A 15258-nucleotide genomic window follows, 5' to 3' on the forward strand; every position below is an offset into this window, starting at 1 on the left:
TGTATGTAGTGTGTGTGTATGTAGTGTGTATGTAGTGTGTGTATGTAGCGTGTGTGTAGGTAGCATGTAGTGTGTGTGTGTATGTAGTGTCTATGTATGTGTGTGTATGTAGTGTGTCTGTAGTGTGTGTGTATGTAGTATGTGTGTATGTAGTGTGTGTGTGTGTGTGTGTGTGTAAGTGTGTATGTAGTGCATGTGTATGTAGTGTGTGTGTGTATGTGTGTATGTAGTGTGTGTGTATGTAGTGTGTGTGTATGTAGTGTGTATGTAGTGTGTGTATGTAGCGTGTGTGTAGGTAGCATGTAGTGTGTGTGTGTATGTAGTGTCTATGTAATGTGTGTGTATGTAGTGTGTCTGTAGTGTGTGTGTGTGTGTCTATGTAGTGTGTATGTAGTGTGTGTGTATGTAGTGTGTATTTAGTGTGTATGTAGTGTGGGTGTGTATGTAGTGTGTATGTATGTAGTGTGTATGTAGTAGTGTATGTAGTGTGTGTGTGTATTGTGACAGAACGGCTGGCGTGGTAATAGACGTCCGCTATGTGTCGGCCAAGGTACTGGGGCATATGCCCATATTAGGAGTTCCGGAGAGACTCCCACCAGAACAGAGCGCATCAGCACAGATGAAGCGCACCTGTGCCAGACGCGCCCGAGACAGTGAGCGCAATCATCACTCAATCAAGCAGCATAGAAATGGAGACAGAAATACAGATTCATTGGAGTAGCTGAGGCGAAACCAGACAGAAGGGAGGAGACGTGAGTAAGAGAGAGAAGAAGAGAAGATTATTGTCTGTGTGACCAATGCGTTGTTATCTGCTTTTGGAAGGAGGACCCTGCTGTGTGCTACGTCTGAGAACCCGCATGTGTATCGACCCCTGCTTGTCTGACGTCCCTTTTCCTGGATCAGCCCCCGCCCGTATGAGAACCGCTCTCTGTGTACCGGACCCCGCTAACGGACCAAGACGATTCTATTGTATTACGGACTGGCTGAAGATTTCCCTAACCTCTCCTTTTCCCCTAAACAGTAATAAAACTGCTGTTAAACGTGCTTCTACCTTGTGCCGTGTGTGTTTTGTTCATTCCAATTTGGTGACAGCTCGTAACACCCCAGAGTCTGTCACAGTATGTAGTGTGTGTGTATGGAATGTGTATGTGTGTAGTGTGTGTGTATGTAGTGCGTGTGTGTATGTAATCAAATCAAATCAAATCAAATTTATAGTGTGTGTATGTAGTGTGAATGTGGTGTGGTGTGTGTGTGTGTGTACTGTAGTGTGTATGTGTTACCAGGTCAGATTGGGATGATGACTGTTTCTTCTGTCTCTTCTGTTGGAACATCTCCAGAACCTTCCCATGGTCACAATGATGAGGCTCTGACTCCTCCTGTAGAGAGAGAGAGAGGGGGGGGGAGAGACAGAGAGGTAGAGAGAGAGAGAGAGAAGGGGAAAGAGAGAGAGAGAAATAGAGAAAGGGAGAGAGAGGGGGGAAAGAGGAAGAGATGGAGGCAGAGATAGAGATCAAGAGAAAGAGGGGAGAGAGAGAGAGGGAGGGAGAAAGAGGTGGGAGGTTGTTTTTAAATCTCATGCATAATAGATAGATACTGTGTAGATAGATAGATGATATATTATATAGATAGATATATACTGTAGATAGATAGATGATATATTATATAGATAGTTATACAACGGCATGCACATTTCTCGATTCTGATTGGCCATTCACACGTCTTTATTGGCAACAATCCACGGTCCTGGGCTCAGGACCCGCCCACAACCGAATCACATAATCCTCCCCGGCTCACTCCGGGAGAAAACAGGATCGCGGACAACAAATGGTTATGTTGAAAGCACCATAACGACTAAATATGAAGCGATTCTATCAAGGGGAATGTGTTAGTCCTTTAAACAATGTTGGATGATGTAATTGATGGGTCTTGAGACAATCTAGAACAAAAGAAAAATCGCGGTTTGATTGATAGATTAATTGATTGATTTAAATTTCTACTTCCTTCTTTCTACTGACTGCAGCGTTCTCTCTCACACTGTCGCTGGCGTACCCACAAACACACACACACACATACACACACACACACACACACACACACACACATACACACACACGCACACACACACTGTGACACACACACACACACACACACACACACACACACACACACACACACACACACACACACTCCTGTCTGCAACAGCGGGGGAGTCAGACTGAGAGAGAAGCAGCGCTGTTTTAAGTGAGCATGGTCTATTGAATTGATTGATTGGTTGATTGCTAATTTTATTACTGTACCCCTGGTTTCCAACTGGTTAAGTTTAGGCTAAAAGAAATAAATAAAAAAATAGGGCGAAGAAAAAGTTTTTTTCCTATAGGGCAAAGAAAACGTTTTAATTTGTTTTACCTACTTTATATTCTGCATCTGGTAATAAAATTTTCAATCAATCATTCCAATAATACACAGTTGGATGTGTTAGTTGGTTGGATGCACTTCAAGCTGCTTCCACATGAGGCAACTTCTCTCAATCATTCCAATAATACACAGTTGGATGTGTTAGTTTGGTTGGATGCACTTCAAGCTGCTTCCACATGGAGTTGTGGGAACTACTTTTTCTGGCGGATGGTTTTTTCAATAAATCTTCGATTAATGTGTGTTTATTGTATAGAAATAAGGTTGGATGAATCTGGCAGTTGTATAAAAGCTTTACACCACGTGCAGTCGTGATTTGTGACCAATAAACCATGCCTAGGGGGGTCTAACGACCCTCGGCTGCGCCTCGGGCCTAACAACCACCCCTAGGCATGGTTTATTGGTCACAAACCACTCCTGCGTGTGATGTAATGCTTAATTATATATACTGTAGATAGATAGATGATATATTATATAGATATATATATACTGTAGATAGATAGATGATATATTATATAGATAGATATATACTGTAGATAGATAGATGATATATTATATAGATAGATATATACTGTAGATAGATAGATAGATAGATAGATATATAGATGGACAGATACCCCGTGGTGATGAGGATGATGATGATGAGTCTTTTTATGAGTGACCATAGCGAAGATGGTCTCCATCAGGTAGAAGTAGTAGATACCAGCCATTACCACCAGCATCTTGTATATGTGGTCTGGAGTCTCCTCCTGGTGTCCATTGCTGTCTGAGTGGCCGTGGAGACCTAGGAACTGGACACCAACACACAGAGATACAGTTAGCTTAAATTATCCAGAACCATAGATAATAATAATAACTAGACAAGTGTGGGTGACGCCTGTGCACCGCCGGCCAACGGGAGAGGGTCTGTATTGTCTCTATGACAAACGGTTCAAACAAACTGATAAGCAGCAAGAGGGGTGGGTCGGAGCGATGGGGAGAGGTTTGACATCATTAGAAACAGCGTTTTATGTGTGTTAAAGGTTGTTACCATGACAGTGCGTCACATAGCGACCGAAGAGAGGCCGGGCCTGTCATTGCTATGGCGAGAATATAGAAAAGTACGTTTTCTTCGGGGTAAGGGCAGACTGAGATACGAACCACACAGAAGAGAAGAAACCATCAGAGACTCTCATCCCTCTCACCCTCGCCGGTGGGGGGGGGGGGGGATGCCACATCATCATTAGCTTCGGCTAATGGGAGAAGGGTTCTGGCTAATGACAACGCCTGAGCCACTATTGGACTGAACAACAGAAGAGACGATAGCAAGGACAATACAATCTGATAACATCTGAGCTGAGGCTTCTGTTTATGTAATAAACAACGCTCTTTCAAGAAAGGTATTACACTGTCAAGGGTCGAATTCTTATGGAGGTGGTGAATTCTTATGCTTGCGGATTGCATTAAAGGGGAATGACAAAGATTATACAGCCAGTATGTGAAGACAGAGGGAAATAAACACAACGCATGGTCAGTGGATGGAGAGATGATAACACAAGCCAAACAGACGAAGACGTGATACTGGCTGATTGATCAGAATCCAACAGTAGGCATATAATTAGCATACAGTTGACAGAATAAAAGTAATGCAGACATAAGAATAGGTATACAAGACAATAAAAGTAGTGCAATGTAGAAAGTACATACATAAAATAAGTACAATAAGTACAGTGTTGCTAGATAGACAGAGTTTGTCCAGGTTGGACTATGGAAACCTGATTCCTGCCTCTTCTCTACAACTAACAAGTGTTGCCCAATGTCCGCCATAAGTCAAGTCAAGTCAAGTCAAGTCAAGATTCATTCATAAGATCACTATGGTGATGACCAAGATCTTAAACATTTTTAAATTGTATCCACTTTCTCTCCTTATTTTCTATTTTTCTCCCATCCCAATTTCGCCTCGCCAATTCTCCCTTCAATTCTCCCCTCCCCTGTCTCGAACGTTGCTAGACCATGCCTCCCACTGGTCAGCTGCAGTGAGGACCAAGCCTTGCATCACGTGTCCCCTCCGGTACACGAGGAGGCAGCTGTTGCATCTTTTCACCTGAACAGCGCGATCTCTCAGTGGCGAGGAGTAACGCGTGGGAGGCTCACGCTGCCCCCAATACTTCCTGATTCTGCTGTACAGGCGCACCAACCGACCTGTAGGAGTCGCTGTCCACAACGTCCAATTCCCACCCACCGGCTTTCCCACGCCTAACACTGCCAATTGTGTTAGTATGAACGACCGGCCAAGCCGGTAGCAACGCCGAGAGCTGGGCTCGATACCAGCATCTCCTGCGTTAGTGGCGAGCGCCTTGCCCACTTAGCCGCCCGGTGATGACCAAGATCTTAAAGATCAGCTGGAATACAATCACTAGTTGCTTAGCAACAATATTGGAGCCAGGACTGTGGAGCCAACACAGAAGCCGGTGAAGATCACACCGGTCAAACCGTCTGGTTCTGTAGTGTGTATGTAGTGTGTGTGTGTATGTAGTGTGTATGTAGTGTGTATGTACAGGTAGTGTGTGTGTATGTAGTGTGTGTGTATGTAGTGTGTGTATGTAGTGTGTGTATGTAGTGTGTATGTAATGTGTGTGTATGTAGTGTGTGTGTGTATGTAGTGTGTATTTAGTGTGTATGTAGTGTGTGTGTATGTAGTGTGTATGTAGTGTGTGTAGTGTGTGTGTGTGTGTATGTAGTGTGTGTGTGTATGTAGTGTGTGTATGGAGTGTGTATGTAGTGTGTGTGTATGTAGTGTGTATGTAGTGTGTATGTAGTGTGGTGTATGTAGTGTGTATAGTGTGTATGTAGTGTGTGTGTATGTAGTGTGTATGTAGTGTGTATGTACAGGTAGTGTGTGTATGTAGTGTGTATGTAGTGTTGTAGTGTGTGTGTATGTAGTGTGTGTGTGTATGGAGTGTGTGTGTATGTAGTGTATATGTAGTGTGTATGTAGTGTGTGTGTATGTAGTGTGTATGTAGTGTGTATGTAGTGTGTGTGTATGTAGTGTGTATGTAGTGTGTGTGTATGTAGTGTGTGTGTATGTAGTGTATATGTAGTGTGTATGTAGTGTGTATGTAGTGTGTATGTAGTGTGTATGTAGTGTGTATGTAGTGTGTATGTAGCATGCTCCCCTGGGCACTGTAACCTGTATTCCATCTACCCACTCACCATAGGCAGTAGGTGCAGTAAGGCGTCTCCGGTCAGCGAGCCCACGGCCAGACTGATGCAGAACTGGATGGTCATCTGGAACACGCTGGAGCAGGAGGTGCACAGCAGAACCACGATGCCAAACATAGACGTCAGGGTGATCACCGTGTTGGCCAGTGTTGCATACAGATACCCTGCAATACATAATGAGGTTATTGCAAAACACAACAAGCACTCAAACAGCAACATGTAACTGGAATAACTATCAACACAACCAACAGTCATCCAGCTGAAATAACTATCAACACACCAACAGTCATCCTGATAAAATAACTATCAACACACCAACAGTCATCCAGCTGAAATAACTATCAACACACCAACAGTCATCCTGATAAAATAACTATCAACACACCAACAGTCATCCAGCTGAAATAACTATCAACACACAACAGTCATCCAGCTGAAATAACTATCAACACACCAACAGTCATCCAGCTGAAATAACTATCAACACACCAACAGTCATCCAGCTGAAATAACTATCAACACACCAACAGTCATCCTGATAAAATAACTATCAACACACCAACAGTCATCCAGCTGAAATAACTATCAACACACCAACAGTCATCCAGCTGAAATAACTACACCCAATTTCAGAATTCATACATGTTATTCCTCTGTTCTAAGACATTAATGAATGTGTGTGTGTGCCTCATGTGTTTGTGTGTAGTCCTGTGTGTGTGTGCGTGTGTGTGTGTGTGTGTGTGTGTGTGACGTGTGTGTGTGTGTGACGTGTGTGTGTGTTTGTGTGTGTGTGTGTGTGTGTGTGTGTGTGTGTGTGTGTGTGTGTGTGGTGTGTGTGTGTGTGTGTGTGTGTGTGTGTGTGTGTGTGTGTGTGTGTGTGTGTGTGTGTGTGTGTGTGTGTGTGTGTGTCTCACTCTCGGTCTGGGTCAGGTCATCTGGTTCCGCTGGTCCGGTGGTCTCGCTACAGGCCCCACTCAGAACCTGCTGCAGCAAAGCTGGGCTGAGCCGAGTCAGGTCAGACCGACCCAGAACAGAGTGGTTCCCAACCTGACCATGAATCAACAACAAGTCTTCTGCTGAGAAACAGCGCTAAGGAGGGAGAAAGAAAGAGAGAGGGAGAGAGAGATAGAGGGAGAGAGAGATAGAGAGGGTCAGTGGTATTGTTCGTCAAACAGTGCTGAGCTTGAGTGCTACACTCTGAGTGCATAGTAGTATATAGACATATTAGCATAGTAGGTAGTAGTAGAGGCATAGTAGCATAGTACATAGTATAGTAGTATAGGCATAGTAGCATAGTACATAATAGTATAGGCATTGTAGCATAGTACATAGTAGATAGTAGTATCAGTGTTTCCCACAGGATGTTGTGAGACTGTGGTGGGTGAACCTTGGTCCCATAGGTTTTATTCTTTTTTAATTCTTTTATTCTTTCGGTTCATTATAAAACTGTGGCGGGGCCGCCACAGTCTAGGTAATTAATGGGAAACACTGAGTATAGACATAGTAGCATAGTACATACTCTAGTAGATACTAGTATAGATATACGTAGTAGCATAGTAGGTAGTGGTATAGACACATTAGCATAGTAGGTACTAGTATAGGCATAGTAGTATAGTACATGGTAGTAAAACAATGATTGAAAAAGTGTGTTTTTAGTCAACGGTGGAAGATTGGGTGCTATTCAGCTGTCCTGACTGTGGTGGGAAGTTCGTTTCACCAGTGTGGAGCAGGACAGAGAATAGCCTGCTTCAATGACCCCCCCCCCAGGAGCACGGACAGGAGTGAGTCTCAGGTGGCCAGGTCTCTCCTCCAGTTTGAGGTAGAATTGAACACACAATCACATTACAGAGTAGCTGCTGCCATGCAAAAGCTAATGGGGATCTAAATAAAACAAACAAACAAACAAACAATAAACACAGTGATTCAACCTTGTACAAATCTTACAAGCATCCATTAAGTCTGTGAGATGTTCCTCTCTTCTTTCCATGGTGCAGGTGTCTCTTAACATCATTAGTTTCAGGGCACAGACCGCAAAGCTTAGGCTGAGATCAGATCAGGACGTTCTTGGAACTGTCGTGGATGTACCGGAGGAATAATTCGCTGGTCCATAGTTGGTTGTTACAAATTTATTAGGATAAAATACAGGAGTTGGCTTCAGAAGACCAGACCGGAAGTCCTGTCCTGGCCTGGGACCCCCGGAAGTGGCTCCCCGAATAATGTTGTACGCCGATATTTAAAGGGGTGTGGTCAGTATACTTTTACCAACTAACTTGCATTTTCCGCGATCTGATTGGCCACTGACGTTTCTGGTCATGTGACATCTGCGCCAATCGTGTGATGCCTGTTTCTATCACTGGTTAAGCTTAGGCACTCTTTTGAAGTTGGTTAAGGTTAGAGTTTGTCTTAGAGCATGGCGATAGACCACCAGCCCTGATTCCAAACTCTAACCTTAACCAACTTCGAAAGAGTCGCCTAAGCTTAACCAGTGATAAACTAGGCGTTAGGTAGTTTGCAGGCTGTTAGAGGCGGAAATAGGCGCAGAAACATGGCGTCACAACGATTGGCGCACATGTCACATGACCAGAAACGTCAGTGGCCAATCAGATCGCAGAACGCGAACGCGGAACTGGAAGTTTGTTGGTAAAAGTATAGACGCGACCAGGTGGGATGAGACATGGGGGGGGGGGGGGGGGGTGTCAAAAGGAGGGGGCTGGAGAAAGGTGAAGGAGATACAGTAGGAGGGGTGAGACAATGAGACATGGGGGCGGGGGTCAAAGGAGGGGCTGGAGAAAGGTGAAGGAGATAGGAGGATGAGACATGGAGGGGCCGGAAGGGGGGCATGGTAAAGGTAAAGGGTAGGTGTTAGGTAGAGACAAAGGGGACAGTGTATTGAAAAGACAGGCGATTCCACTACGGAACACACCTGTGTCTTTTTGCAGTTGTTTTCTACGGTTGAGTTGTGGAAGACGTGTGTCTTACAAGCTACATGCCTCGTGTCTTTCAAGCGGCGTGTTTTGGGGACACTCAAAGTTCGACACGTCTCAACTTTAGCCATGTTGCACATCTTGTCAACATTTGTATTGTTTCGCAACCAGAATGATAATGATGTATTGATGTATTATAATTAGTGGTGTAAAGATTCACAGATACGAATCGGCAACTGGTTGTAGCGTTAAAGATGCGACTACATCGACACGTAGGACCCTGGATGGATCTAAACGTACCAAGAACCAGTCGATGGTTCATTCATTCTGAAGTTATGGATCGGTTGACTGAAGCTTTGCAGGTAATTCAACTAAGCTGCTGCAGGAGAGGACTCACTGATCTTCTTCTCTGGTTGTTTAACGGCAGCGTGCATCCTTGGTGTTGCATTTACTCCCATCTTCTGGGACTCCTACAGTGTCAACAGCGCCTCGTGTTCGGAATACATTTGCATTTTTATAAGAAGGAAGAAACATTGGAGAAAAGTCTGGCCATTTGCAAGGTCTGTAGAGCAGTGATTAGGTAGAGCTGTAGCGCGACAACTGTCTCTGGAACAGCATGCAGGAGAGGTTTGGTGGAGAGAGAGAGAGAAACACACACCTGTATTTGTGTGTGTTTGTGTGTGTGCATGTGCATATCGGCTTGTTGACGTATGGCTACCTGGTCAAAGGTGTTGTTTCTCCCATGATCCACTGGGTGCTCCTGGTCCCCGGGGTGCTTTAGGCTGCTTCTCTTCCTCCTGCGACCTCTATTACCTTCATGGTTCTCTGAGAGGTGGTCTGAATGCTCTGAGAGGTGGTCTGAATGCTCTGAGAGGTGGTCTGAATGCTCTGAGAGGTGGTCTGAATGCTCTGAGAGGTGGTCTGAATGCTCTGAGTGTTGGTCTGAATGCTCTGAGAGGTGGTCTGAATGCTCTGAGTGTTGGTCTGAATGCTCTGAGAGGTGGTCTGAATGCTCTGAGTGTTGGTCTGAATGCTCTGAGAGGTGGTCTAAATGCTCTGAGTGTTGGTCTGAATGCTCTGAGAGGTGGTCTGAATGCTCCTCGTTGTTGACTCCTATCTTCAAACTTGTCATCAAGGCTTCTAAATCTGTACATATACACAGACAAACACATAAATCAGTCAGTTTCATGTTAGAGTGAAACTAAACAACCTATGGTATCCATTGGTATCAGACATGTCATTCTAGCTTGTTGGGAAGGGGGCTAAATAATGCTCCAGATTTAGGCTAATTTTCAAAGGGGTCACCTCAAGATATCTGAATGAAAATGGGTTATGTTTGTAGCCACGAGTCTCACCTTTACAGACATGCCCACTGTATGCTAATCCTATGTTTGGGGCAAGAACCATACAGTTATTTGCATGCTGTAGTACTATTCTAAATATTGCGTATTTTCTGCTTACTGGGGTCTCTAAATAGTCTTGGATTTGCATAAATTGGGTATGACTGGAGATCTGAGACTGTTGTGGATCCAATGAGCCCAATTGTATTATATTATATTATATTGACCACTGTATAAAATTACCTACTGTGACCTCTAGGATAATCACAGCTTCATGAAACTTTAAAACCACAAACTAGAGACTAGGTATATTGACAATAAGGTGGGGTCATGAGCAATACTTGCAGAAATCTTCAAATGTCAAAGGCTTTTGATACCAAATCTTGGTGTCTTGGTGTCTTAATGTGGTATTTTAGAGGGATTCTTGACCATGTTTATCAATTCTCGAGGGGTCAAAAGTTCTTACATTTTGCACCAAATCTGTGTAACAAATGGTATTGCTGCAACAACTTATGAGACGTAACTGAATATAGGAATATGGCCATCATACACTTAAATTAAGGCTGTCAATCGATTAAAATATTTAATCTGATTAATCGCATGATTGTCCATAGTTAAATCGCAAATTAATCGCATATTTTGTATCTGTTCTAAATCTACCTTAAACGGATTTTTCAAGTTTTAATACTCTTATCAACATGAGTCAACAAATGCTTGCTTTATGCAGCCATTTAACACAAAAGGATGACCCTCATGCATTGCAAATTTGCATCAAATTCAAAACAGAGCGATGCACAAAATAACTTAAAAGAAAATAATCATTTAAAACAATGAATAAAGTGTGCATGAAATATCTCTCTCTCTCTCTCTCTCTCTTTCTCTCTCTCTCTCTCTCTCTCTCTCTCTCTCTCTCTCTCTCTCTCTCTCTCTCTCTCTCTCTCTCTCTCTCTCTCTCTCTCTCTCTCTCTCTCTCTCTCTCTCTCTCACACACACACACTTTGAGTCAGAAACAAACATAGTATCAATGAGAGTATCAATAATACACCTGAGTGAAGTCTAGTAGAAAAAGAAAAAGTTAAAAAATATATATATATATATATATATATATATATTTTCTTTTTACTTTTTCTTTTATATATATATATGCCGGGAGGAACCGGAATCAAACCGGGAACCTTCTGATTACCAGACGACTGCCCAGTACAACCACAGTCTGACACTGTTGACCACTAAGAGCTGCCCAGTACAACCACAGTCTGACACTGTTGACCACTAGGAGTCGCCCAGTACAACCATAGTCTGACACTGTTGACCACTAAGAGCTGCCCAGTACAACCACAGTCTGACACTGTTGACCACTAAGAGCTGCCCAGTACAACCACAGTATGACACTGTTGACCACTAAGAGCTGCCCAGTACAACCACAGTATGACACTGTTGACCACTAGGAGTCGCCCAGTACAACCATAGTCTGACACTGTTGACCACTAGGAGCCACCCAGTACAACATAGTCTGACACTGTTGACCACTAGGAGCCACCCAGTACACCACAGTCCGACACTGTTGACCACTAGGAGCCGCCCAGTACAACCACAGTCTGACACTGTTGACCACTAGGAGCCACCCAGTACAACCACAGTCCGACACTGTTGACCACTAGTGAGAGTGAGACGGGATGTGATTGGCTCTAATCAGTTCTTTAAGTGTGTGTGTGTGTATGTGTGTGCATGTGTGTGCGTGTGTGTGCGGTGTGTGTGTGTGTGTGTGTGTGTGTGTGTGTGTGTGTGTGTGTGTGCGTGTGCGTGTGCGTGTGCGTGTGTGTGTGTGTGTGTGTGTGTGTGTGTGTGTGTGTGTGTGTGTGTGTGTGTGTGTGTGTGTGTGTGTGTGTGTGAGTGAGAGAGAGAGCGTCACCATTGACAGTAAAGTTCTCTGCTCCTATTCGGTTCATGATGTAATCCAGGAAGTAGTTCTCCTTGGGCAGCGATTGGCTGTCGAAGCAGTCGCCTCGCAGTGTGTGGTACAGGACACGCCCCAAAACTACGTCCACTTCCGCCAGGCCACTTGCCGGCAAGCTGACCTCTGCTATGATGTCCTCAGGTGTCTCGCATTCCTGGTTACCATGGTGATAAAGAGGAGAGAGGGAGAGACAGGTCTGGTTACCATGGTGATAAAGAAGAGAGAGTGGGAAAGAGAGTTCTGGTAACGACAGTGATAAAGAAGAGGAGGGAGAGACAGTTTGGTTACCATGGTGATAAGAACACACATCATCATTAGGAGACACATTGGAATGTTGTACCTGGCTGGCAAGCTAACGTTAGCAGCTACAAAGCTGCTTTAAGTTTAGAGACACAGCAGAAGCTCCTAGCTGTCAGGTGAGAAGCAGTTTGAACACTTTGATGAACATTGTTACTCAGCTGATAGAGTTGTACCCTTCCTGCTGACTTGTCGTACAAAACTTGTAAGTCGATTCGGATAAAAGCGTCAGCTAAATGACAAAATGTAATGTAAATGTATACATTTCCATCTTCATATTTGATTTATTTTTTAAATATATTGTGACGAGCCTTGTGGAGTTCAGGCTCGACACGGACCAAAACAAACAATTCCAATGGCGACACAAGCACAATTTCAATAAACAAATGATATTTATTGATCTGCAGTATAAGTCCGATGGGCAATAGAGTGGTCATATAACAGTCCAGGGTCAAAACATGTTCCAGGCTCTCGTACAAAAAGGGAATGTTCAATACTCAGGGTTTGTCATCCGGTCCAGGGTCAGTTTCACAAGGGGGTATCTCAGCCAGTCCAGGGTCCAGTAACACGAACACCTTCTCGCTCTAACTCTCCTTCAAACTACCTCTCACCTCACAAACTCAGTATCTCACACTCTCTCCACAAACTCTGCTTCTTCCTCACCTCCACTCCACTCTTCTGTCTCTCCTAGGGTTTATGCTATGTGTGTCTCTGTGTGTGTGGGGGATGTGGGGATCACGTGGTACACAGGTGTATTCAATCAGTCCCAATCACTCCACCATTATCTCCTCTGCCGTGGCAGTAGTATCTCCCTCCTCCACATAGTCATGTGACGGGGGATGATATCTGCCACAATATATATATTTTTGGAAGGGCACTTGGGCAAAAGGGCAGGGGCTCAAGCCCCCCTTCAGCCCTATCTGTGCACGCCACCGGAGTTATGGTAGGTTGTTTCTCCTTACTGCTAAAGGCCCTGCTAGAGGATGCTGTGGCATGTGGTTCATTACCTGGTGCTGTAGAGGCTGTAGTGCCTTCCCATCTCCTCCATCACAGTCTCCAGTCCGTGGATGTCTATATGGTCCTCCGCATGGTCACGGGCCAATCCATTCTCCTCGTGGCGGTGGCGGGTTATCCTGTGTAGGAAGCGTTCCGTCTCCTCTCCCCATCTCCCTCGGCCATAGTAGTACAGGCCAGGCCAGGGGAGGTCAGGTAGAGGACAGAGCCTGCCGCTAGCCTGGGAAACTCGGACACCTTCACCACCAACCTGCCTCCTCTTCCTCTCGCTTCCGCTTCACGTCCCTCCCCTCCATGGATGGAGTGGTTTCTGATCAACTGGTGGACGCTGCTTGCTGGGTTGCACTGCACACACACACACACACACACACACACACACACACACACACACACACACACACACACACACACACACACACACACACACACACACACACACACACACACACACACACACACACACACACACACACACACGCACACACACAGGTGTAACACAATGAATGCTTTCGGCAGTGGTGATGGAAGCATTTCAAAAGTGTGTGTGTGTGTGGGGGCGGGGGGGGGGTAACTTAATTCAAATGATTAAATCTCCATTTAAAAAACGATTTACCCACAAACATGATGACAAAGCATTAAGCTGGGTTTATATTTAGTGATGTAAACACTAATTAGTCAGACAAGAACCACATGAGTTCTCAGTGTGGAGTCGTGACAGACGCAGGTCTGACTGGTCATTAACACACAAACACACACTCCAGTCCCTATAGCTTAACACAGCTTTTCTGAACAATACACAGCCATACAAGTCTTGATTCCAATGAAGACTTGTAACAACAAGTAACAAGAGCCAGAACAGAATGATGTAACTCTATAAACCCATCTCACCTTAACCCTAACCTCAATAGACCTGATGACCCAACTTAACTCTAACCTTAACCTCAATGACCTCGCAACCCACCTTAACACTGACCTTGAATGAATGAATGAAAACTTTATTAACAGATTGCAGAATGGGTACAGTACAGTACAGCTCAATACATACAATTGTTAAGGGGATGCAGACCAGAGAAAGACTTTCGTCTTGTTTACATCAGGGTCCCCCATTTTCAATTCATCGTAACATATATGACATACATGACATACAGATAGACAGTACTGCTACATCTATACATTTATGACATACCAGATTTGCAAATACAGTACTGTTTGTGATACGAAAAGAGTCCAGAAAAAAAAGTATATACATTTGACGTAGAAACTGTACATTGGAGGAGGTTGGGTAGGTGGGGGGGGGGGGGGGGCTGTACATTGGAGGTGGTTGGGTGGGGGGGGGGGGGGGGGGTGTGGATAGGAGTGGGGGGGGGAGGTTGGGTAGGAGGGGTGGGTGGGGACACTGTACCACTGTACAAGCTAAACTGTACATTGGAATATTGACAAGACCATACTTGGTAATTTACTGTACATTGGAGGGGGTTGTGTTAGGACATTTACAGGGGCCAGTTTCGAATTGCAGTCTCCCGTAGGTGTTTTTTTAGAGTGTTTTTCAAAGTGGGTAGTGATTCACATTCCTTTACAGCTTTGGGTAGGGCGTTCCACATTGATGTGGCATAATTGCGAAACGTGTTTAGTCCTTGTTTGAGCCGAATCTGGTTTAACATGTTTGTGGAGCTCCCTCTGGTGTTGTGATCGTGGTATTCACTGACCTTTGGGAAGTATTTTGACATGTACATGGGTACCTTGGTCGTGTAGTGTATCTTGTAGACCAGGCCCATTGCAAGTTGCTGTACTCTGTCGTCTACTCTAAGCCATCCTAGGTTGTCAAAGTGGGCAGGGGTGAGATGGGTTCTAGGAGTAAGGTCAAGCAGTAGTCTGACCAGTTTGTTTTGAGATGTTTGTAATTTTGTTTTTAGCGCCTTTGAGGTGCTTTGGTACCATGAGGTGCAAGCATAGTCGTAGTACCCTTGAATGAGTGCTCCTGCCAGAGTCTTCAGGGTATTCTTGTTTACCAGTGAGGAGATCCGGTACAAGAATCGAGTTCGTTGGTTGACTTTTTTTATTACATTGGATGCCATTTTGTCACAGGAAAGATTTGCCTCTAGGATGGAACCCA

The 15258-nt window shown here is 44.6% G+C and overlaps 1 protein-coding gene across 1 annotated transcript in view; it reads right to left on the reverse strand.

Annotated features, from left to right (window-relative positions):
* LOC311226559 (zinc transporter ZIP4-like) overlaps positions 1–15258 on the reverse strand; it is a gene marked incomplete at its 3' end in the record, with an annotated part of 44247 nt that overhangs the window by 8759 nt on the left and 20230 nt on the right. The window contains 9 exon segments of the mRNA XM_084311979.1: positions 1281–1376; positions 3030–3203; positions 5605–5777; positions 6528–6702; positions 9256–9683; positions 11790–11988; positions 12911–12977; positions 13139–13310; positions 13313–13490. Of these exon segments, the coding sequence (XP_084168105.1) occupies positions 1281–1376; positions 3030–3203; positions 5605–5777; positions 6528–6702; positions 9256–9683; positions 11790–11988; positions 12911–12977; positions 13139–13310; positions 13313–13490 (1662 nt within the window).

The sequence above is a fragment of the Notolepis coatsorum genome (genome assembly GCF_963971535.1).
Source record: "Notolepis coatsorum genome assembly, chromosome: 4".
Classification (NCBI taxonomy): domain Eukaryota; kingdom Metazoa; phylum Chordata; class Actinopteri; order Aulopiformes; family Paralepididae; genus Notolepis; species Notolepis coatsorum.